Raw genomic sequence first — 25,088 nt, forward strand, 5'->3', positions numbered from 1 at the left:
TAAAGTGTAATCCTAAAACTGGATTGAGAACGATACATTCCCTAAAGAAAGGAAAATAACTCTATTTATGCAGTGTGTGTCAGCCAGCAGAGTTTGTGTTGCATGCCTTCACACTGGCTGGGAGACACAGACCTGCCCGTTCTTGAGCCAGCTGATTGGGAAAATTGTGAGCAGCAAGTCACTCTTCTTTTTAAACATGCTGTTCTCAGGCAGTAGTCAAGGCTTAGTGCTGGCAAACTCAATCCTTCAGGAACTAAGCTGGGTTCATAACAAAAGCTCATCTTGTTCCCCTTGGAATGGCTGTGGGCAAGGGGAGGCTTATTCCTGTGTGCCACTAAGGCAGCGCTCAGGCTGGGCACGGGCTGAACCCAGAGGTGGAGATGCTTTGTGCTGAGCACAAACACACAGGGAGGGCCTGCAAAGCCTGTGAGGGGACAGAGACAGATGGTGGAGGAAAAGGGAGCTGAATTCCTGCTCTTTGATGGGGCACTGGAGGCACAGAGATCCAGGACAGTCCACAGCTGAGGTGGGAACTGTGCTGGATGCTTCTCCCTCTCAGCTCAGCGTTGTGACCACAGGGCTGGCCACTGCACAGCACAGGGCTGAGATTTATTTGTGTTTGTGGCAGCACCCAAAGGCTCCTCTGGGATCACTCTGAGGGCTTTAACAGCTCCTATTAAAAAACTAAGTAAAATAGCTAAGAAAGAGCTCATGAAAATAGTGGAGAAAGTGTGTGCATGCACTCAGAACACTGTGCACGCACCCTGGGTCCTGGCAAACTGGCACAGGGAGATGTTTACAAGGGATGGGTCTTCCTATTACATCAGTTATATACACAGAGATAAAAGCATGATGTCATTTGTTTTCCTTGTGGATTTATTTCATAATTAGGGATGACACTTGAAACATTATCCTCTTTCTTAGACTCTTTCAGAAGCCTAGAGATTGCAAAATATGGCAAAAGAGGGGTCAGTTAAAAGGAAACTAAACTCTGTGGTTTTTACTTTTTGATAATTATTCCTTTTAAAGCATTAAAATTAAATGTGTTGCTTTTTAATTTTATTTTTGAATACTGGAAATGGAAACTGTGGGACAGAAAGCTTTCTGATCATTAGAGGGTCAGGCTGGTATTCCCGAATGAAACACAGTTGGATTTTAGTGGGATTTGTGTCTCACTTTTACATGAAATGTCAGTGCAAATGACAACTCTCTCAGTGCCAAAAGTAACCAGGTAGTGGGAAGAGGAACGAGTTTTAGTTAGACTATTTAAAACTATTTTAATTTAGCAATTCTTTAACTTAACTAGCTAACTAAGAGTTTGAATCTAGAAATTTTGTACTGAATTGTTGGTACCTGCCCTTTTCAGTTAGGATATTAAATACTGCAGCAGTATCCCTTGAATTTTCCAAAACTTAACATTTGATGAGTCTTCCCATTAAGGTAAATCAAGATGATGTGAGTTTCCATCATTAATCATTTCAGGTCAGGTTCCTTTATTAAAAAGCAAAATACAGCACATGCACATCTTAAAAAATATTTGCCGATATGTTAGAATATGCATATGTAACAGGTGTCAGATACTAAACCCACTGTTATTATCCAAATTCATGTATGAAGTCACAGGTTTTAATACTAACTTCTTCCCCTTGTGAGATTAGCATGCAAAATTGCACACCTGACGCCGTGAACAGGCTCAGAAATCAGCATCTCAATCAGACTGAGCATCTTCAGCTCCAGCCTGAAGTATCAGACCATGAGAGAATTATTTGAGTTGGCATTGCCTCCCTCCCTTGCTCTTTCCATGTTCTGCTGCACTGTGGAGATCTGGCAATCCACATGTTCTCTAACTAAAGAACTTGAATTTTTTACTCCATACACATTGCAGTAGTGCCCAAGCCTTTCTCAGTCTACAGCTAATTCTGCCCACAAAGTCAGATAATAACAAAATCCAAGGAGGCATTATAACCTTAAGATATTTTTAAAAATTTGACATTGGTATTCCACAAAGCTGCCAGCATTGAAGTTTGTTATGATGTCCACACACATACAACCAAAATTTTCACTGGCTAGATCTAATGTCGTTACATCAGACTAAAGCAGCCATATATATCTTGTGATGATGGCCTTGATTACTTCTGATTGCGTGCTAATTTGGAAAATCCGCTGCACCAGGAAATATCTATAAAATATTGAGATTTTTCTGTTTCACTTTAAAAGATAAGTTAGCACAAAGATTAAGATAAATATATTAACAACCACTTAGCTTTTAAGTATATTTTGTTATGGACAGACAAGACAGGGAAATATTTGTACATATATAACAAGCAATGCAATCTGAATCCAGAGTCTTCTAGAAAAATACTGAGTATGCAGACAAGCCTTCCCAAAGTAAGATCCTGTTTGCAAAACAAATCTTAAAATATTTCTAAAATGATCAAGTTATGTTGTTAGAAATACGGTATTTGCACCTGAATACGCAGAATTATTTACCTATAAGAATACCTATAGCAGATTGCTGAGAAATAAGAATAGACTTAATCACATACTTTACTTCTTCTCTACCACCCTGACTATTCCTAACTTTACTCTGTGCACTCAAGTGCTGCTCTTAAATTAAGTAATCACAAACAAGTTTGCTTTCATCTGCTCCATTTCTGCTGTGAGAAATCTTTCCTATTTAATCTGAAAAATCATGCACCTTTTAGTATTACTTAACAGGTGTTCCATCACCATTTACATTAAAAACCCAGCACTTTTTATTTCATGTATACTCACGTCTATCGTGCAGATGTTAGTTTTGGGCACAGTGAAGCCACCATGAACATCCAAGGGTGTCCCCTCTCTATGAGCCTTCCTTCCAGCTGCCTCACTAATGTGTTTGGCAGCTTTTAAAACACATCAAGATTAACATGTCAAAAACTGCCTTAACTAACGCTGACTTTACTTTAAATACAAACTGAACTTGTCTTGATTAGCTCTCATCCCTGCTCCTAAGCCCTCCCCACTCTGACATCACAAGCTCTTCTCCAATACCATCCCCTAACCAGGCTGTAAAAACATAATTACACGAAGAGCACTACACTGAGCTGATAAACCTATTTCACATTTAACCTGCTAAGCCGTTGTTAGCTTTTAAGATGCTTGATGCATTCACTTAAAATCTCCCTGTTCCAACAAGAAATACAAGACAAGGTTTGGAATTGCTTGGCTCTCCCCTGTTGTGTTACCTTTTTATGCTGATTTTTAGAAAGAGTGCACTTCTGACTTGGCAAGGAGTCATCCCAGAAGTGTGATACCCCAGAGCTGTGTGCCTGATGGGATTGGGGGGAGCTGCAAGGTGGAAATCCTGTTAAGCATATTGTGAGGCTAACACAGGGATCAGTTGGTTATACTGCTCAAGCCGGCAATTTACTCTTTAATTCTCACTGGCCACCAGTTGGCTCTCAGAACCAATGCCTGGAAATGGCAAGTTTGGAAATGTCAGCGAGTGCTTAATTTCTTCCAATATCTGTGTCAATTGGCGGGGTGTTTGTTCATTCTTAATCACCTGTCTAAAATTCATCAGGCGCTCACTGCAACAACAAAATATTGCCCCTTGTTCTCTCTAAAACACTAACACAGTGCCTGAACCTGGGGCAAATGGGGCATTTCTATTGGAAATCACTCTCAGGGAGGTGTTAACATTGGCAAAGAGGTGTAATTCTGCTCTACCTCTGCACAAACTCACAGAAAACAAACTATTTTTTATAACACAAAATATATTAGTTTTAATGTGGGATTATTTAACTTTTTTAAAGTGACTGTAACTCTAAATATTTTTGTTTTAAGTCCCATTGTGGCTGTTTTGTTGCTGCCTGGACTTTCTTTATACAGAAAAAAATCACACCCAGAAATATTGCTTTAAAATCCACTACTGGGTTTAAAAAAAAGAATTTTAGGTCTGCTTTTAAAAAAATAAATTATTAGAGACCAGTTAAAATTAACTGAGAATAGTTTTCATGTGATTGTCCAAATCTTTGCATGTGGAGGCAGACAAGGAAGCAAAGGAGCATTCTAGGTTTAAAGACCATTTTCATCTTGTATTCAGTCCACTCAATTCATAGCTCCCTGTGACTTGAAATGTAATGAGCAGATAGTCTTGAAAAAAGTTTTTTTACTGGAATTTTTTCAAGATTGTCTGAGTGAGGCTGAAGCAAATTCTGTGTAAGATGTGGGGTTGGCCAAATAAATAAAAATAAAAACTTACATCAGCACCCATTTTTCATCAGATATTTTAGTCCACGTGAATCCCATTTCAGGAAAACCACAAAAAGTTCATTATCAGAAAAAATTACTTCCTGAGGTAGAACAAACTCAGCAATATAATAAGATTATATATTTATTTTTCCCGTTTTACCTAGTGAGGGAATTTGGAGAGAGAAACACTGCTTCACAAGAACTCTGGCATGTAGCCCTTGGGTTCTGGCACAGAAGCAGGATTGCTGCGTGCTGTAGTGAACTGGGACAAACACAGTTCATGAAGATGCTTCAGTGGTTCCTCTCCAGAGAAAAGCAAATTGTTCTTGCCTGGATGTTGCAGGCATCAGACAGGAGAGCATTTCTGTATCACACTGGTCTGTGTGTCCCTCAGCGTTCCTGTCCTTCTGGGTGTCTTCACCTGAGGAAAAAAGGCACAGCACCAAAGGAGGGACAGAGAGACATGTAGGAAATTAGTTATGAACAGAAATTAATGAGTTTTGGGCAGTTTGGGTATTACTCTAAACCTGAATTAAGAACTAAGAGATTCTCTCAATTAATTTCCAAAGAAATGTCAACTGCTACCCATCTTTCTCAATTCCTGAAGTACCAGGATTGTGCCCTTTTGTTGCCTTTTGACAAAATCTCTGGCAGACATAGCTCAGCTGATGGGATTTATGGTCTTCAAAAATGGAAGGTAAAAATGTATTAGACAATTTTATTGTCAAATAATTAATAGTTCAAGAATTATGTTGGTTACCAAACTGCAGTGCTGAAATGGATTTGTAAAAGTAGAGAACCTGCTAAACTAGAGCCTAAGCAGGTTTTAATCCATTCTTTCTAAATGCTGTCTGTCCGAAGTGAGGAATCTGTGAAAGAGTGATAATCCCTGTTTCTCCTTATCAAATTTACTGGAGCAAGATAAAAATCTGCTTATCTCCACTTTAATGGAGATACACCATGAAATGGACAGAGACAGAACTTGATAAATGGCTTATTTATCACAGGTCAGCTTTTTTTCAACATGAAATCTGTGTTCAGACATATCAGATTCTTTAGCCAAACCTCACTTCCTCCCATGTTTTCCTCAGAAAGGTCTAATCTAGAAGAGCACAGTTGTCACAAGCAAAGTAAAGAGAGGGTGGTTAGTTTTTAAATTGGAGTAATAATTAGGGAAGCAAATCACAGTACATGTAATACCTTTAATGAAAGATTTTTATGGTAGACATATTTTCGTATTTTCTTGTTGAGTGATTTTTTTCATTACCTTTTGTATAGATTTAGGGTATTTTTGGATGTGGAAAGGCAAGTTATGATAGCATTGGTGTCACATTCAAAAAGAAAAGTGTTGAACAAATACTTATTTGGAAGTAACTTTTGAAACAGGAACCAGAATACAGGGATTGGATGCTGTCATTAAGGATGGCCCTAAAAATGCTTTATAACCAGCTCTTATATCTGTATAAATTTGCTCTCTCTGGCAACACACATTCAGGTTGAGTTCCACAGAATGGAATGGGGAGTTTTGCTGAACTATCCAGCTCCATTGTACCAGATGGTACCGTATGGAGGTAACACTGATCCTATGACTCTGTTGATTTGTAATTAGGTTTCTAGTAATTAATATAGTTTGCAGGCCTTGCATGAACTCTGCAGATTGTCCATTCATGTAAATGATTAACTGAAAGGGGATTAATCCTGGCAGAAGTTCAACCAAAAAAGAATTTTCCAGACTGAAAATCTTCTCTACCAGTCTAGTCTCTTGTAATAGAGACTGAAAGTTAAGTTTGCATTTGTGCAGCTCCATTTTAAAAGGAGTAACTTGATATCTGAGTGTTAAAAGTATCTGCACTGTGTGTATAAATGTGCATTTTGTGCAATAGGTCTATAAGTCTTGCTTTTTATGGAATTCAAAATGCATATCCAATATGACTTAGTAGTTGGAAAAATCTACTTGTTGTCACTGCTATTTAATAGGAGGTAATGTAAATTCTGGCTTTGAAAAAAAGAATATGGTTTAGAATTCTACAGTTTGTGTTTAGCTGCTCATGCTGGAATATGCAAAGGTTGGAATTTTTACAGCTGCAATAAATCAGTGACAACAGGGGCTGTCACACAGCTCTGCACACAACCAGCTCATCCAGCACTAGCCCTTGCAAGACTATCACAGAATCCCAGAGTGATTATTGGGTTCAAAGGGACTTTAAAGCTCATCCAGTTCTAACCCCCTGCCATGGACAGGGACACCTTCCCCTCTCCCAGGCTGCTCCAAGCCCTGTCCAGCCTGGCCTTGAACCTGGCCTTGTCCTGCCAAGTGTGCAGTCCCTCCAGATCAGGCAGGCATTCCCTGAGGAATGGTCCTTCCAGCCCATTGTGTGTGCACTCTCTTCTGAAGGAATTTATCTGGCCCTAAAGCCAATCCCTGTGGCTCTGGGGATCACCTGGCTATAAAGAAAGTCAACATCAAATTAGTGGGTGACACAGATGTTTGGCACAGCATCAGTGCCAGCTGAGGCATTCCCAGCTGTGTGGGCAAGGCTGAATTCCCCTGCATCAGTTATGAGGTGTCAGAGTCAGAGGGTGGATGGAAGGGACAGAGCAGGAGAGAGAGGATGGAGAGAGCTGTGGAGAGCATGGTTTGATGCATGTGGCTGGGAAAGATGAGGGCAGCAAACCTGGTGCTGGACCAGGCCACTCTTCCCTTACCTTCCCTTGGCAGCAGCTCCTGGCCCATGTGTCCAAGAGTGTGATACCTGGCACTGCCAAAGTCAGCCATGGGTCAATGAACACTTTTCCAGCCCCACCAATTTCCTTGCTCCATGCAATTTCCCCCAACAAATCAGGCCAGGCAAGAGAATCCTGCAGAGAGGCAAAGCTGGGGAAGGGAACTGCCATGGAAGCAAACAAGGCTCACAGTGTTGTTATGTGCTGCTGCAGCACTCAGACTATCAATAATCTCTAACAGATAAATATCCCACTTCATTACATTCTATATAAATATTGGGCTGAGTGCCTCCCTGATGTAACTGTGATTGTATGACAGCAAGAATGGGTTTAGTTCAGTGTGTTTAGACTCTCCATTATTTTAACCAGATGCTTGGGGCTTTGTTTTCCTTTAGTGGATAATAAGAGCCATCCAAAACAGAGTTGCTGATTTGCTTGGATTTCATTGAAAGAGACACTACTAAAGGGAGAGGAAATCCCCAAAATGATACTCAGTGATTAAGCACATAGAATATAGGATTTCAGTGTTTGCAAATCCTTTTTTTCAAATGAACTTGTGGCACTAATCCTCTAATGGCATTATTTCTTTGGAATATATGCCGGATTAAGGAGTCACAATGAGGCAAAGTACAAAAATCCACATTAATCTCTCCCCAGTGGATGCTGTGTGGGATGCAACTTAAACTATTTTGTTCCAAAATTGGTTCTGTTCCTAACCTTGCCCCAGGTCTAGACAGAGGGAAGAGTAGATATAAACAAGTGTGACACTGAGCGCTTGGCAGATGGTCACAGGCCTTTTAACTGGATAGAAAGGGGAAGGCGTCTATTATTTTTAAACTCCAAAAGCTAAGCCTGCCCTGTGCTGTCCGTGAGATGCTGCAGGAAGCAGACACAGGGCTCTGAGAGGAGCAGGACACCTGCTCAGAAGTGTGGCAGGGAGGAGAGGGGCAGAGCAGCAAATGGGGCATGGCTGGGCCTGGCTGTTGTGATGTTCACATGTTCACAGCACAGCCTGGGCTCATTGCAAAGTGCTGCTCATGTTTGCAGCCTAGTGCAGCCACCTCGCTCTCCTTAGCCTGCTTTTTGGGGCGATAATCCTGTTAGCACCTCTTCTGTCATAGCTGATGTAAAAAAAAGATAAGGATTTGCTTTTTAGGAAGAGGAATCACTGTGTTTCCCTTCTGACTGAATTACAGGGATGCTGTCAGAGTGCCCTGGAGTATTGTCACTGTCACTCAACAGCCTCAATGGTGAAAGAACCTCTGAATTGGCAGCACATCACCTGAAATACTGATGTCAGAGCATGTGAGCTAGCCCGGCCTAACCACTGTAATCAGTGCTTAACATGCTTAAAGGTTTCCCCAGTTTCACAGGACAGAGATTATCAAATATTCCCATTCCTTGTTCTCATTGAACTGCAGGGGGCATTGAGAAGTCTTGGGCCAGGAGAACCCAGGACATGCTCACAAACACAGGTTGCTTGGTCTCTGCTTCATTCCCAGTCACTCTGCTGTTAAGCACAAGCAAAGAACTGTCAAATTAATTTCTTCACCAACAGAAATACTGGGATTTTCCATTGTCTGCATAGCTGAGATGCCTGGACACCTGAATTAGCACAAATTCCTGATGTGGATACAGCTCTGTAGTGAGATGCTGATTCCAGAAACAGAGACAGGACAGCCACTCCTGGTGTCAGAAAACCCTAAAGTCAACTTGGACATCCTTTCTGTTTGGGAATAGAAATGTGCCCTCCTTTTCCACAGAGAAAGATGGTTGATCACAATGGTTTTGTGCATTTCTAGCTGCTGTAAATGTTTCCCAGCACGGTACCTCCCATGGGCAAGAGGATTTTCCTGATATTCACTTTTTCTTCTCATCTTACCCTGTTGACTTCTTGCAGCACCCTGTGCCTCATTCCACCCTGCCTGAATCCTTTGTCTAGTTTCATTCTGAGTCAAGCTTTTCCTCAGGCTGGTGTCTGCTCAGCTGCTTGCAAAGGAATTGTTGGTTTTGTTTACCGGCTTTATCATTCCCCACCAAAATCACTCCAGTTTGCATCTGTCTTTAGTGTATACAGACAGTGGATTGTCCCTTGTGTTTAAGGAAGTAGAAATTATATTGCACCAGGTGAGCAGGAAATGATAAGGGAAACGGAGAGTTTGCCACAGGAGGGGAGAAGGGTTTGGCTGGTTTAGCCTGCAAAAGACAAGACCTCATAGACTGAAAAATATTATCAAGGCTAAAGAGATTCAGCATAAATGGCCATGAGTAGGGTAAAGACAGAAATTGTGATGTTCACCATTGAGGAAATCGGACTTTAGGACAGACAGACAAAAAAAAAAAGGTGCAGTGGAGTTTGAAGTATGCATAAGGTGTGTCTAATGATTGCATTGTAATGTTGTACCATGGTGTTGCCCAGAAGATGATTGTGACTTCTCTTGTGTCTCCTAAAGTGATCGAGAGTGTCAGTCCTCCCTTTTCTGACTGAGCTGTGCCTCCGGCACTATTGCTGAGCAGTATGGACAAAAGGGGTGGGAAAACAAAGAACTTTTCTCCAGGTACTCCTGTAATCTGATCTCTGCGGTGACTCAGCCTCTCCCAGCAACAGCTGTCTCGGGGCATGCAGTGGTTTGTGAGCAGTAGCGAAGATTTTGCTGCCACTTCCTGATTTCTGCCTTCAGAGCCATCGAAGCTGGGACATGATCGGAGCATTTAAATGGACTTCTCAGCCCCAGGACCGGCAGACTTTGGGACAGAGTACAGAGGAATAGAGGCATCAGGAAAGAGCCCACAAACCACTTGTGCAGAGCTGTCAAACGGATGAAGACAGAAACTTGTGAGAGAAAACTGCATGGAAAGTTCCTATTAAGGAAAGGAGTGAGGTTTTGTTTGCGTTCCGTGGCTCACCTATCCCACAAAGCCTGAAAGCACTGTAAAAACTGAAAAGTGTGAAAGGGAACCTCAGGTGTACCCATGGAAAAGACAGGTATGTTCTTTGTTTAAAATAATGCCTCTCTACAGCAGGAAATCACAGCCAGGGAAAGCAACACTGCTCTAGAGCTCAGTAACTGTGCATGTACATCAAGGTACATTGGTTTGTACCATTTTTGTATTTCTAAGGAATACAACTGTGATAACGCATTAATGCCAGATTTTAAACATTGGCTCAGCTTTTTGTGATTGTAAATGCTCTGCTCTTGAGCACTTGTATCAGACTATCATACATGGTTGGATGGAGGCAACGGTGGCAAATTCTCAGTGTATCTGCCATTATGAAAACAGGTAAGCAAGAGTAAACATTACTAAATTCTAATTCTAATTCACACTTATTCTGTCTGCTGATGCCCTAAAAGATGACCAGAACTGCCAGGATAAACATGAAGAGGACAACCCAAAGAGTTCCCCATTTGACTTTGTTATAAAACAATTCCAAGGAAAGAAGTGTGCTCCTGAAAAAAGGAAAGAGCAGCCTTCAGCCATCAAACAATTCTTCAAAGGCTTTGACTTTGGGAAATCTGAAGGCAAGGACAAAAGGCAAATTGAAGAAATAGAAATAAGCAATGATGAAGCTGATGATCAGAGTGAAAAGCAAGAGCTCTCTGTAGAAGGTAATGCTGGTACAATAATGAAACACGCGTATGTGTAAATATTTTTTAATTTTATAGAAATCCTGTATTTGCTGCCTACAGTTTAGGATTTACTGTAGCCAGGATTTACTTCTGATTGGAACATTATCAAGGATGTACCCTCTGATTTGATAGGTGCTAAGCAAGGAGTTAGATCCACATTGCTGAGGAAGAGTAAAGTTTTTGGGTGACCTCTCTTGATCTGCAATGTGAGAGTAAGTGCTAAAGTCAGCTCTGAGCAGTAGCTTGGCCTGTTGTGTTTAAGATGGGTCTCTGTCCTGCTAAAGCAGTCTGAAGACAGCAGGAGCAGGTGTTTCCTATCACTTGGCACTGGGCAGGGAAAGAGAATGGGAATCCCTCATTGATGTTATTTTGCACACACAAGGATTCTCTTTACATCCACTCCAGAGAAAATTGAACTATTTTTCAAAAGGAGGTGGAAGGTGAAGCTTAGAACCCCATCCTTTGTCCTAAGGGGTCTGGGTCAGTTTGGGGAATGATAAGAGGGCAGCTACTGAGAGTGGATTGCTATTTTCTGTTTTTTTCTTTTTTTTTTTTTTGCTTTGCAAAGGTCAGGAAAGCAGGAACTACCTTACACAGATGTTGTATGAAAATGCGGGAGGACTTTTGTATTAATTTGATCTATAGTGATCCTATCAGTCAGGTTGTTGATCCAGATAGATGAAAAATAGAGCCTGCTTCATTGTCAGATTTAATTCATTTCCTAAAGTCTTCTCCTGGCAGCCTCAGGCAGGTTTTACACCTTGTGTTTATTAGCAGAGGTAACCAGGGCCCTATTTCTTTGTTGCTCAGATGGACTTTCACATCTCACTTCTGAAGCAGAGTCACCATCTGGTGAGCAGAGATTTAACCAGTTCATGGAGAAACTGGGAAAGGAACCCAGCAGCAAGAATCTGGATCTAAATAATTGTGCACTGAGTGCAGAAGATATAACAGAGTTGGGTAAATGCACATTTTGTTCAACTAATCACTTCATGTATTTCTTTAATTTTTATTTGCCTGTTCTATTATTACCTCTCCTCTTTTCCCTTCCCTTTCTTTTATACAGGCCATTTTAACATTTCATCTAATGGTCCCAGGTCCCTGAGAAACATTAATTAATAAATGATGTCAATTATGTAATATATATAAATATAGAAATCACCCAAGTCTGCGAAGCAGATTATTGTCCTTGCACTCGAGCTACAGATAAGAAAAGTGAGGTACAAATTGTCATTGGCTTTATAATTCTGTATTGGTTGTAGAAAACATCTCAATACTAAGACATAGTGTGTGCAGAAACATGAAGACAGAAAAGCTTTTTCTTTTCTTTCCTTACAGCTTCTTTACTGCCATTTCTCCCAGAGCTGGAAGAGCTCAGCCTGTCCTGGAATGGTTGTGTTGGAGGCTCTTTGAAAGCTCTCACTGTCCATCTTCACCACGTGAGCCTGTTAAAAGTCCTCCGACTTAACAACTGCCGGCTGACAGCTGAGGATGTCATCTCCTTAGGTACAGGATTGCATTTGCATTTACTTCCAGACAGCTTGGGGCTGATGTAATCCATCTCATCTCTTCCTACATCCTACTCCTGCTGCTTCCACACTGGGCAAAGTAAACTCCTGCTGTGAAACAGTAGAAACTTGGGCTTATGGGTGACCTTACACCTTTAGGTAGCTCTGCAGAGTTCATTCCTCAGGGAGTGAAGCTTTCATACTCAGAAGGGAAGAGAATCCAGTCCTATTTGCAAGAAAGAATATTTTTAATTTGGATTGCTTTTTTTTTGCCTAGAAGCAGAGTAAATCACAATAGGGTCAGCTTAGGCCTTGGAGCTGCAGGACAGGTGAGTGCTCATCATGAAAACCCCAACGGTCTTTTGGGAGAAGGCTTGAAACCAGAAGTGCTGCCTCAGAGCTTTATGATTTGGTGTTTTTTCAACTCTGGGAGAAATTTATTTCTCTGCTTACTTCTGTGATTGGAGTGCCTGCACCCTGCTTTCTGCAAAGTGAGAGATGGAAAGGTTTTTCAGGTGGTGTTGCACACTCAGGTTCTGGCATGGAGTCACCTCTGGGCCTGGAGTTTACTCTGGAGTGGATCTGTGGTTTGTATTTAAAAGAAGGGCAAACACAATCAATTAGAAATTATAAAAGTCATTGCTTATTTTGAAAGTTCTAAAATGGGTCTGAGTTATAGAGCTGGGCTTTGTTTATGTCATTCATATCCAAGCCTTTTCCAGGAAAGGTTCAGAAATAAAATGACATATATGGTGTAGATCAAAAGTGAGTCATGCAATCTCCTGGGGAGGAAATAAGCATCTCTACAAAAGCTGGTGAAAATAACTGCTCTGTTTCTGATGAGTGTGAAATCTGTATTTAATTTTCTATTATTTTTTCAAATTTATTTCATTTTTTTCCAAACCCTTCTCATAGATTTGGTTTTTGTTGTTGGTGTTCTTTTACTCCTTCTGAATTTTATTGGTTATTTTTGCAATTGATTCTTTCTGCCAGGTTCTTCAATGGCTGTTTCCTTCCCAGTTCAGTTTAGCTTCTGCTGGGACAGACAAAATTGATCACAGAACTTGAATTTCCAGACAAAATGTGATGCCCTTGACACGTGGGATAGCAACAGTCAGTTTGCATCGATTTTGCCTGTGATTTTGAAAACAACTTGTGTATTTAGGCCAATCCTGGCTGTGTGACCTTGTCCACATCTCTCTGCAGAAATGTGGCCTCTTGTGGACTCAGCACATCCTGCTTAGAAATCAATGTCTGAAATATAACCATAATATCAACCTATTCTATGTAGTTGCTCAGAGCTTGACTGTGAAAGGTGATTGGAAACAATTCCTGGAGTTATATTCCTTTATTTATCTTCTGGGAGGAAAATGTGCTTGGAAATCTATAGTCCTCATGTCAAACAGAAACAGGCTATGCTGCACTTCTCAACTGTAGCGCATTGCTCAGTATTCAACACCGAGGCAACAATTTAAAATAAGTGCAAAAATAAGAATTAAAACGTGGCCTTTGCTCTCAAACCCGGATATTCACTTATGGAAGTAATTATTTTTCTATTATAAATCTTTTGTGAAAAATTAATTATGAAAACCACACAGACATGAAAGGATGTTACTATTAAAATACATTTCTCAATTATTAGACTTTAGATCAAAAAAATGTGTATGACACTTTGAAATTGCGTTTGCATATGGTCTGATTAATTGATCTTTCTTGGGAATGAGTTTATGCAAATATGCTCTGCCTCTCTCCTCTACAAAGGAAGTTAGGAAGCTGGATTTTATAGTGGGATGTTAGTATTTCACATAAGCACTAACACAGTTCACATTGACAGGTGTGTCAAGCCTTGAAAATGCTGATTTTTCTGAGTGTAGTAAAAGTCAGTTCTGTCTGCCTTGAAATCATGGGAAAGCTAGTCTGAGTCAAAACAGTGCTCATCTTGGTTTCTTATGAAGTGATTCAGAGATTCCTGTCAGAAATGAAACTTTCATGTTTCAGAAACAGTTGTGAGAGGAATTCTTTCATTCCCTCCAAAATGACCTGTAGATGCAGTACAGAGGATGCTGGAAATTTTCCAAATAAAACAGAGCAGAACTCTACAGGACAGTAAATTCAGACTTGTCACTTGTATTGATTTCCCTCTAGACTGGACTTTCTGGTCCCAGCACAGGCCTAACATCCTGATGGGAGCTTGGGAACCTGAATAAATTTCAGGTTTGTGTGCACTGTGACAATGACTTGTGATCTATGTTGCTCCTTCGACAATGTGAGATTTTATACAACATTGCTGCATAAGCAATAATTCATTTATTTAACAATTTTCCTGGCAAGACATTCATCATAAAGTAATTTGAGTATTAAGTAGCTAACCTTCCTCTTTAATATATTCCAAACCTGTATTTTGTTTGCACTGAAATTGATACATGGAATGACTCATTCTAGAATTCTGTTGCAGGAGAGGCATTTGAAATTGTTTCTCAGCTTGAAGAACTGGATTTATCATGGAACAGTAACATTGGTGGTAAACTATCACTGCTGACAAAAAAACTTCAGGAAGGATGCAAATTAAAATGTCTGAAAATGACAGACTGTAACCTGACAGCAAAGGATGGAGAATCCCTTGGTATGTGTGTCCATGGAGCTGGGCTGAGGCTGGCTTCACAAAAATGAACTTATTTGACTTAGATAATGGCTGTATTGAGCTCAATATCAGTGAAAAGTTAATTTATTTCAAGCTCTGCATTATAACAGTATTTATGATGTGGGGATTTAGTGCACTTGCTTCCAAAGAAGAAAGTTCTCTCTAATCATATGAGGGAGGGTTGAGAAGACCTAAACCACAGCCTCAGTGGTCTGGGGTTTCTGGATCTTTTGAGACCTTCAGCAAAAAATGTGTGCCAGAATTTCCAACACTAATTGCTCAAAATTAAGCAGCTGAATATGTAATTAGCCATGGGATTGGAAAGAAGGTTTGAGGATTGGGAATTTAGGCTGAGTTGGCAACCACTGACCATCCTTCCCTTCTGTCCTCTCACCATAGCAGCTTAATCCTGTGTGGTCTTTTTATCTCATTGTGTGTTTTAAAAGGTGTTTACTCAGTAAAGAGAAGCCCCATGGCTGTAATCTCCTCTGCAGGAGGAGCCCCACATGTAACAGACATTCCTTTGTATTTTCATTAGAAAATTTTATTTCTGTTTGTATTTCTGTTTTTTATTCCTCTGTATTTTTCTAACAGTCCTCGTATTTTTTCCACTTTTATTTTTAGAAATGTTTTTTACAGATTTTCATGATTCCTACCCAGTCTTTATTTACTGTGTTGTTTAGGTAGAACAGGAACTTAGCAAGTGTAAACCACACTGACAGGCAAACCCTGGCCATGTCTTCCTGTTTATCATGGTGCTGTATTTTTTTTAGGGTTCATCTGTATGTATTCTAGACAATTACCAATTCTGGTTTTCTTTTCTCTTTTATTTTTCCCCAGCTGAATTTCTAAATGTGATCCCAGACCTCGAAGTATTAGATATCTCTATCAACAAAAACATTGGCTGCAGCATGAAGGTTATTGCTCAGGATCTGAAAAATGTGCCAGGCTTGAAAGAGTTAAACTTGCACATGTGTGGATTAAAGCAAGACAGCCTCCAGGGCTTAGGTTAGACTTTATGTTCAGAAAACTTTCATTCTGAATATATTGTACATCTGAAAACCATTTAAGAAAGGCAATGAGGTGGGATTTTGCTGATGGTTTGGCAGTATTAATGGGCAATCATGATTTGCTGTTTGAGGATTGGTAAAAGGCTCCAGGGCCTTTCAGCGGGAGCTGAATTTATCTCCCCTCAGCTCAAGCTTGTGAAAGTCAGTGGGGAGAGTCACCCTCCACACCATTTATCTGAGACACATCTCAGGCTGTGGCTCCCTGGATGTGCTTCCTCTTTCCCCAGACAGGACATAGACAAGGACACACACAGGCCAGCTAACTTCTAACAAGGTAATCCTGCTTTCCAGAGGAAATCCAAATTCACCATTACCACTTAAAGTGTCCAGTGAAGCTACATGAAATGGTCTTGCTATCTGTGTCTCTCCCTAGTGGATGTGGCAAAACACCTGGCATTAATGAGCGCATCCAGCAGTAATTTCTGCAAAAGGCTGATGATTGACAGGATGTGGGGGATGAGCTGGCCTCACCTTCACCTGCTCTGCCAGAGAAGAATGGAGCTGCATGGACAGGGAGGCTTTGCTGCATTACTGAGTGTCTGCTGTGATTATGCACTGCAGCTTAGCCCAGGAGCTTTGCCTGCAATACCTTGTGCAAAGTTTGACGTTGAAGTAAATAAATGGCAAAGCCCTGACCTGGGCTATTGTGGCAGCCAGTGACCAGCCTGTTCCCTTTTGCATTTCAGACACTGCTTTACAGCACCTTGCAGAGCTAAGGAAATTAGACATCTCGTGTAACAGAGAGATTGGTGGCGGCTTTAAAGCCTCAACAGCTCATTTGGCCAGCTTGAAAAATCTGGAAGTCCTTGATCTTCACCAGTGCTGTGTCACAGAAGAGGACATGACTGTTTTGTGTAAGGACATGTTGAGGAAATTTATTAAGAATCTTGGTTTTGTCTTCTGAAAATATCTCAAAGACATAAAAGATTCTGCCTGGCAGAAGAGCTGAACTCAGTATTTTTTTTCATGAGGCAGCTCTGAAAATGCAGTGTGGGAGAGGGCTTTCTTGATCAATATGGAATGGGTTTTTGGTGAACAAAAGGAAATTTCAGAGTGTCTGATCCCATATGGAACTAAAGGGCTGAATCTGCCATGATTCAGACCCACAATGTGGGTCTGCCACCAAATGTGGGAACTGCCACCAAACACTATTATTTTTTTGATAATCAGTAATTTAAGAAATATCCAGGAGCAGTTCCCCCAGGGGTATAAGTTGGATGGATCCATAGGGGGTATGTGCATAGAAATAAAACAGCCTAAATCCCCCTTGGTGAGCTGCACACCAAGAAGAGGGTGATTTTAGGAGATCTTGCATTGCTGCTGCTGCTGTGTGTTTTCTTCAGATTGAATTGATGCAACTATAAACACTACTATGAAGAAAAGGCCTTTCCCAATGAATTTGTGAGAGTTTATTTCTCTCTCTCCATCATCATAACTTTGTTTCTACTCTTAACAACAAAAAAACCCCATGACTCAAAGCCTATATTGCCCACATCCTATTTTCTATGACAAAGAAGATAATTTGGAGATTTGATGATGATGATGAAGCTTTAGGAAATAATCAGAATTAGTAATATCAATCCTGATTTGTTTTTAATTTATTTTATAATAGAGAAAAATAACATTAAAACAAAGAAGTTTCACTTAGCAATGAAGACATTTGGAAATTCCCTACTTCACCCAGAAAATTTCCAGGAAGCCATGTTCTGACAACCTTCCATATAGTATGGAATACTTAACTGCTGAAACAGTTTTACTGAAAATGACAAGGCTATTTATGGTCTAAAACATTACTCACCAAGAACTTGGGTGTAAAAACTTGGCTGGCCTTGACTTTTGGATTGATTTATAAGGAAAAGGAATTATGTCAGGCTATACAACAATTATGTCAGGTTATGCAACTGCACATTTGTTATGGATCAGTGACATTCTAATAAATATTTCATGTTTTTGTAGCCCAGGTGATACCTTTACTCTCCAATCTTCAAGAGCTGAATTTATCCTCGAATAAAAATGTAGGTCTCTCATCAGATCCTCTTCTGGGCAGGCTCAGGTTTTTACCAAAGCTGAGATCTGTGACCATCAGCAATTGTGGCTTAGGTGAAGAGTCCCTTTCATCACTAGGTAGGAATGTTTCTTTAAAGTGTGCCCATTCTCTGTGTATCCCTGTAGGACAAAGCATTCCCTTCTCCTCTGGCTGAACTCCAAGGATCATGGTTACATTATACCTCAGGTCCTGAGTGAAAAGCCTGTGATGAAACCAGTGCTTTGTGGGACCAGGTTGCAAGGGAAGAGAATTGTATGACTTCCTCTACTGTACCTGAGGGGATGAAGTTCTTTTAGTGCTTTGTCTGATAGAGAGCTTTTATATACTCCTTAATTTTGGGGGAAAAAAGAAAAACATTATTTTAATTAAGCTGAAATCATAGTCTGGATGTAACACTTCACTCAGTGGGGTAAAGCTTTGACTGAGGGTATTTAACCTCACTGTAGGTGAAAATTTCAGTAGAAACTTTCTGGGGCAGAGTTCAGCATGGGGCAGTGGAGGAAATGACTGCAGGAGTGGAAAAGACATTGCACAGCTGTGAAGAAAAGTCCAATCTAACACAGGATATGTAAATTCAGCCTCTTTTACCTACTTATTGCAAATCTCTGGATTAGTGGCCTTTGATAGGTGTTCCATATGGCACATGAAATCTTAGTACAGAGGGATCTCTCAGTTACTGTGTCTTGTGCACTTGTATTTCATACTGTGTACTCATGATATTAAACCTGGAGTAAGACTTGACTGCCTCCAGCAGAAGCAGTAGCAAGCTAAGCCGGTCAGAGGTCCTTGCAGAAAGAGTATTATGTTTATATCACTGCAGTTATGTAAGAGTGACACCATGGAAATCAGAGCTGTCAAAACATACAAAGCATCTCACCTTAAATAGTGGGTTCACAGCAAAAAAATTGTCTTTAAATTGATATGAAATGGTTTAAAAGCAAGCTGTTAAATTAAATTAAGTCAGTGCAACAAGGCCAAGGCAATAATGTGAATAGAAAGACAAAAACCCCCTCTCTATAGAGTCCTGACAGATTCTGTAGGCAGAGCCTTCTTATTTTCTTTTGTCTGACTCTTTTGGGATAAACCAATTCATTTTAAGCACAATCAGGCTGTTAGGATCTTACTTACGGGTGAATTGCAGGTGAGGTGTCCGTTGAGGCCATGTTGTTTTCTCTTAGTAAGCAGAAGTTGCTGATCTTAATCTTTTCAGCTGAGGCTGCCCTTCACCTTCCTGAACTGGAGATATTAGACCTTTCTTGGAATAAGTGCGTTGGTGGCAACCTAAAGCTGCTTTTGGGAGCACTAAAGCTTGCAACAGAGATTCAAGTGTTAAGACTGAGCAGCTGTAACCTGGTGGCTGAAGATTTGGCACTTCTAAGTAAGTATAACATGGTATTTACTAGCACTAAAGGAACTAGGGTGTTTAGACCACAATTCAGAAGGGGCTTGTTCCATGGGCTGAGCACGTTTTTGCATAAATCAAATGAAAACATGGAAAATACAGGAGTATTTCTCCCACAAAGGGCTTTCATTTTTCTGTCTGTCCTGGACATGCCCAGTGGAAAAGCTGAAAAGGCTAAAATGCAAATAATATTTAAACACTTTTATCTATTAAAAAAAAAAAAGCAGCATAATTTAGAAAATGTAGTTTGCATCTGTTTTTTATCTCAAATATTTAAAGCTGCATCTGAGGAGTTTATTTTGCTCAGATGCTGTTTTATGGCTCAGTACTTTAGAGAAAATATCTGTGCTGACAGCCAGGAGTACAGGCACTACCAGCTCCCAGTCATTAGGTGGGTTTCTGGAGTCAGAATACTGGGGGAGAATTAAACCAGAAATGTTTTCACTCACCTCTTAGCAGCTGCTAAGAAATACTGGAAAATGGGAACCTATAAAGGAATAAATTCTAGGATCCTTTTAAACACTTGCTAATTTTATACTCGTCCTTCTGAGTCTGTGGGCCTGACTCAGGGGTTTGTGTCTGACATTGGCAATAGCTGTGTGACATCTGTAAGGCCCTGGAATGTAAAATCTGGTGAGGTGAAGCCCAAATACTTGTGACTTCAAAAACCATCACCCTTGATGGGTGTCTCCTTTGCCAATCATATGTTAAGGACCCCTTTAGGGAATATTTGGCCCTCCCACAGTGAGAGGTGGCTGTTGTAGTCAGTCATGCAGCCTCACATAGTTTTGCTTTCCTCTTTCTAAATCTCCCTGAAAAGCCTGTCTGCCTCTTACAATTGGCACTTGATGTGACCTCCTTCCAACTGACTCCAAGGTTTTCAGGTTGCCACACACTTTTAACTCAGTACTTTGTTCCTTTTGAACTGCCTGTGCTTTAAATGTTGTAAACTCCTTCAGCTGTTATAAAACTGTCTTTCTGAGATTAGCAGCAAGTGATTTTATGTTGCTGAGGAGTTAAATCTTGCTGTTTGACTGCTGGAATGAGGTATTGAAATACCATTCCCTTTTCTGAGAAGCTTTGAAAGCAGTTACCAGGATTTATTAATTGTGTTTGTGTCTGTCATCTCTCACAGCATCCCTGAGGCAAGATGGCCACTTGGCCAGATTGCAGAAGCTGGATTTGAGTTACAACAACACCATCTCTGATGAAGGCTGGGCTGTTTTCTGCCAAGGCTTAGGAGCATTCAAGGAACTCTCAGAGCTGGATGTGAGCCTCAGTCCATCGTCCTGCCGGGACTGTGGGCCGTGGTTTGGGGAGCTGTTGGCAGCACTGACACAGCTGCCAGCCTTGGCAGAGCTGGCCATGCAAAGATGGGCCCTTTCAGAGTCCCAGAGGAAGAAAATGGAAGGCTTTAATCAAGACAACAAAAGAAACATTCGTTTTGACTGTTGATGAAGGTTGGAGGTGTGTGGAAGGCCTTTTGGGAGCAGCACATGAACCAAGCATTATGTGTCTCAGAAGATGCAGTTTTTAATAATCTCTTGAAATAGTTTCATAGTTACAGAAAACTGTTATTTGACATTCTGCAACATAGATCATTCAAATTCAGATTCTCTGGGCCATGCTTACACTATTCCATCTTCATGTTGTGAATATTTCCAAGGCCACAGAGCTGTGCTGGGTCAGAGGGACCTGCTGCAGGTTTGGCCATGGAGGGAAGGGCTGGGGTTTGTGTTGATGCAGGTGGGTGGGCAGTGTCAATGTGGCCTCAGAAAATACCTCTAATGTGAAAATACTTGAAACCTCCATGTTTTATATGTTAGTTTCTTCTCCCCTCAAACTTTTCCCTCTTTGTGAATTAATTAAATCGTAAGTGGGAGATTTGGCATCCATTCCAACAACACAACATTATTGATTAGCCCAGGAAGGAGAATACAGAAGGAGCTGGTCTGCCTCTGCTCTGGCCCTTGATGCCATCTCATAGTGTAGGTGAGTCCTGTGTAGAGAATCAGCATAAAATCAAGGTAAGAAACACTTATTTGGTGTCTGTGCAAGTCTCAGGGGTAAGGAAAAACCTATGGTACACTAAATCAGAGATATATCCTGCTACTTTAACAAGAATTTTGGATACAGAGCAATCAATAAGTGCCAAATTCTGGCACAATCACTTGTGTCATGGAGCATGTTAACCCACACGTGAGCTCCAGGACTGCAGTGGGATTATTCATCGGTAAGGTATTTTAGGAAGTAAAGATATTAGATCTGCCCACTGAGTGAGGAGTCTTAGAGAAATCCTGAGGCAGCTTGAGGGATAAAGTACTGCTCAATTAGCTCTGAGCATCTCTACATGCTGCAGCAATCTCCTGGAGGAGAGGCACAACAGGATCATTCCGTGGCACCTTCCTAATTTGCTAAGGCCGCCCTCAGCAAGTTCTCCCCTGCAGATGCTGATCAATATTCAGCTTTCAGTCCATGCAACCCTTCCAACATCAACTTTTCCCTGTTCAGGGCTATAACCAGCAGCTGAATGCTGATATCCATTGATCATTTAATCCATAATTTCATGTCAGAGTCACCCTGGACTTCCTGGTTCCACTTTCAGTTCCACTTGAAAAGTGCACTTGGTTCCCCCAGCTTTGAGAAATGTGAGTTGAACTGGAGTCTCTTGGCCAGGGGCAGCAGGGAATTGCTGTGTGGGATCCCAAACCTCTGAAATAAAGCAAAGAGCCCCTGCTTCATTTAGGGCTAACAAGAGAGATTTTCAAGCAGTGAGTTAAGCAAGGGCAGTTGTTCTAATGAAGAAAAACCATCATGTCTGTTTAACAGCATCTCATCAAGCTGTTCTATTTATCCCTTGCCTTCATGTGACTTTCCTCCTCAAATTCACCTTTGATCCAACTGGAAATTTTATCTCTTATCTGTTCTGTGAGAATTTCTCTGAATTAATCCTTTCCCTCTTGAACCTCTCTCTCCAGTTTGCCTTTAATGTCCACTTTCCATTGAAATCTTCCTAACTGAACTCAAGTTCAGTGTCGGGGTTTCCTGTTCTTTCATAGCTGGATTCCTCATTCTCAGCTCCAGAGCCCAGGACAGACCCACTGCTGGTAAACTCTCCCCTGCCCCTGAACTCCCTGCTCAGTCTTTGCCCTCTAATTATTCTGTCATGCCAATTGTGCCACTAAAAAGCTTTTAAATCTGCCCAGAAAATCTCTCTTCCAGTGATTTCCTCCTTGGCAGTTTCTGATTCATCCTTCTCTCTGTCCCTCTTTGCCTTCACTTAGAGTGAAAAAATTTCACTAGACATTTCCAAACAATCAAAACAGCCTCAGTTACCCAGTTAAATGGAAAATCAGAGCAGAGCCGTCCCACTTTGCTGCAGTCCCAGCTCTCTCCTGCCAGTGAGCATATTAATGAGATTTCAGTATCAATCGAGAGCCAAACAGAGACGAGTGCCATGCCCTGGATGCAGATTCAGAGAGCACTACCTGCAGATGGAACTCTGGTTCTGATCAACTCCCTCAGGATGCACCACCTTCCCTGAGGCAAGGGGAGGGAGAGCAGCGCTGCAACTCTGACCAGCCAGCTGAACTGAACAAAGGGTTCTGCTCCCACCCACTCTGCATTTTGAACCTGCACAGTCTAGCTCGATGCTCTGTGTGCACTGCAGATGAAACTCAGGGGCTTAAAGGGTAGCTGAGCAGTACAGAATAAAAACTAGACAAGGACATCTCGTGTCTAGGACAAACAGCTGTCTGCCTGTCAAGTGCTGTGGAAAGACATGGTTGCACATAGATTTGGCATGCAAGAATTGTAGCAATATTATGTTTGTCATGGATACTTTTAATAACAAAGGAGTTATGATGTGTTGGGACAAGAATCATGGCAGAAATTGCATCCTGCAGACCCACTGCTTTCAAATAAGCCTGCCATAGACAGACACATCCCAAATGTCACCAAGCCATGTCAGAGATGAGCAGTACCACTAAGGCAGTGACAGCTTGCAGTCATTCAAAGTGCTGTAACTGCAGATTGTCAAAACATCAGTGAACAGTTTTTGCCAAAGTGTGGAGATACTTTCAAACAGCTTTATACAGCCCTGTAAGACAGGATAGTAATGCAGGTCCTGGTGTGGCCTGTCTGGAATCCTGCTCCATATTTCCAAACATATTTCCAAGGTACTGGTCCTTTCTGGAGGTAAAGTGCATAAGTGAGGTTTATAAACTGTGATGTTGTTGGGATCATTACTAAACACAAAGACAACAGGAGTTTTAAATGCTGAGCTTTGATATTATTCCTGTTCTGACAGTTCTGGCCTGACGTTGCACCAGGTACCTAAAGAGATTAAGAGTGCCTTCAGTCCTGCATTTGGGAGCAGCTGAAGTCCGTGGAATTTCCATGCAGCAGCTGAACAAGATCTTGCCCCTTCTATTGTTCCTCCCTGCAATTTGCTTATGTCTTCTGGCAGACATTTAATTCCTTTATCTTGTCCCAGCTATAATCTTTCTGATGACTCCAGGAGAAAGATCTCCTTTGGAAAGATACTGAATTTATTTTCAGAAAGGTTAAGGCATTTAAAATTTTCAGTTCCTTCACCTCCACAGGTATCTAGACACAGTCATTAAAAAGATATATTACATCAATTAAATAGTAATCTTTGGAATTTTGTTTTTAGGGAAGAAATCTCCTAAGAAAATTCTGTGGAGCTGCATTACTGTTGATAGATGAACACAGAATATTCTGCTCATTAATGTCACATTATACTTCACAGTATGGTGGAAATTTTGGCAAAGACATCTATGTTGTTTCCTGTGCTGGAAAGATTTCTTATGGGTTTAATTTTATATCTTAGCAGAAACATTAGTCTGCTTCTTCATTTCCTTTGTATGCACAGTGCAGCAGAGAGCAATTTAAATTAATGAAATCTGAAAGTGAGTCTTTTGCATAAATTGCTACTTCTGTAAATGTAACCTTCAAGGAGAAAACTGCATCAGTGAAAAAAAATCCTTGAGAAAAAAGCATTGCATTAAATAAAAAGGAAAGTGTATTCTGAGGCCAAAATAAGGATGTCTATGAATACTCTTACACTCACCATAGCCCAGGGGTGCATAATTGTTCATTATCAAATGAACAGCTAATGTTAATGGAGTTAAAGACATGAACAATATCATATCCATTTTTAAATTGCCCTGTGCTCACTCTGTGACATATTGATTCTGTGCAAATGCAGCTCTTATTTTCCCAGTGTACACAGAAAAAAAAGATGCAAAAAACTGCAGCAGTCCCTCCAGTCAGGATTCCATCTTTATGATTCAACACAAAGGTCAGTGTTTCCAAGTTCTTGCTTTTTTCTGCCTGAATTCTGAGATGCCAGCAATAATGAGGAACCCAGGCTTGGGGTGTACCAGTGCAATGTCCCTTCTCACTGTCGTGGGGAAAAGCGACACTTGGTTGTAATGGAGAACTTGGATTGTGCAAAAGGGAGGTATCAATAAAATATAAAGTAAAACAAAGGAACAAATACATTTTTCATAGTGCACATTCCTTTAGGAATAGCAGCAAAGCGTTTTTCATTCAGATCTGGCATCCTGACACGGATTAACCTGGTGGAGGATGCAGGTACAATGTGTAAGGTGGTGCAATGTGTAACGTGGTGTTCCCCACACTAACACTGGAAAGGGAGGCCCAGCAGCAGGGCTGCTGTGGGATCTCCTCCAGGCTGTCCAGACAGTCTGAGTGCCCTATGTCAGGGAGATTCTTCAAACCTGGGGGAAGTTTGTGCAGGAGATTACGAGACAGACCCAGCACAGACAGCTCCTGGCGGTGCTGCA

The 25,088-nt window shown here is 41.0% G+C and overlaps 1 protein-coding gene across 2 annotated transcripts in view; it reads left to right on the forward strand.

The window, feature by feature from the left end:
* LRRC31 (leucine rich repeat containing 31) overlaps nt 1-20,714 on the forward strand; it is a 26,422-nt gene extending 5,708 nt beyond the window's left edge. The window contains exons 2-11 of one of the 2 annotated variants that reach the window (XM_074547460.1): nt 9,414-9,946; nt 10,314-10,568; nt 11,400-11,549; nt 11,928-12,095; nt 14,553-14,720; nt 15,579-15,746; nt 16,495-16,662; nt 17,765-17,932; nt 19,066-19,233; nt 20,393-20,714. In XM_074547460.1, coding sequence (XP_074403561.1) covers nt 9,934-9,946; nt 10,314-10,568; nt 11,400-11,549; nt 11,928-12,095; nt 14,553-14,720; nt 15,579-15,746; nt 16,495-16,662; nt 17,765-17,932; nt 19,066-19,233; nt 20,393-20,712 — 1,746 coding nt within the window. In that variant the 5' untranslated portion in view covers nt 9,414-9,933 and the 3' untranslated portion in view covers nt 20,713-20,714. Of the gene's footprint in view, nt 1-6,246; nt 9,947-10,313; nt 10,569-11,399; nt 11,550-11,927; nt 12,096-14,552; nt 14,721-15,578; nt 15,747-16,494; nt 16,663-17,764; nt 17,933-19,065; nt 19,234-20,392 lie in introns of those variants that run through there. The other variant, XM_005484757.4, reaches the window with a different exon arrangement.
* The last annotated feature ends 4,374 nt before the right edge of the window (nt 20,715-25,088 follow it).

The sequence above is a fragment of the Zonotrichia albicollis genome, chromosome 9 (genome assembly GCF_047830755.1).
Source record: "Zonotrichia albicollis isolate bZonAlb1 chromosome 9, bZonAlb1.hap1, whole genome shotgun sequence".
NCBI lineage: Eukaryota > Metazoa > Chordata > Aves > Passeriformes > Passerellidae > Zonotrichia > Zonotrichia albicollis.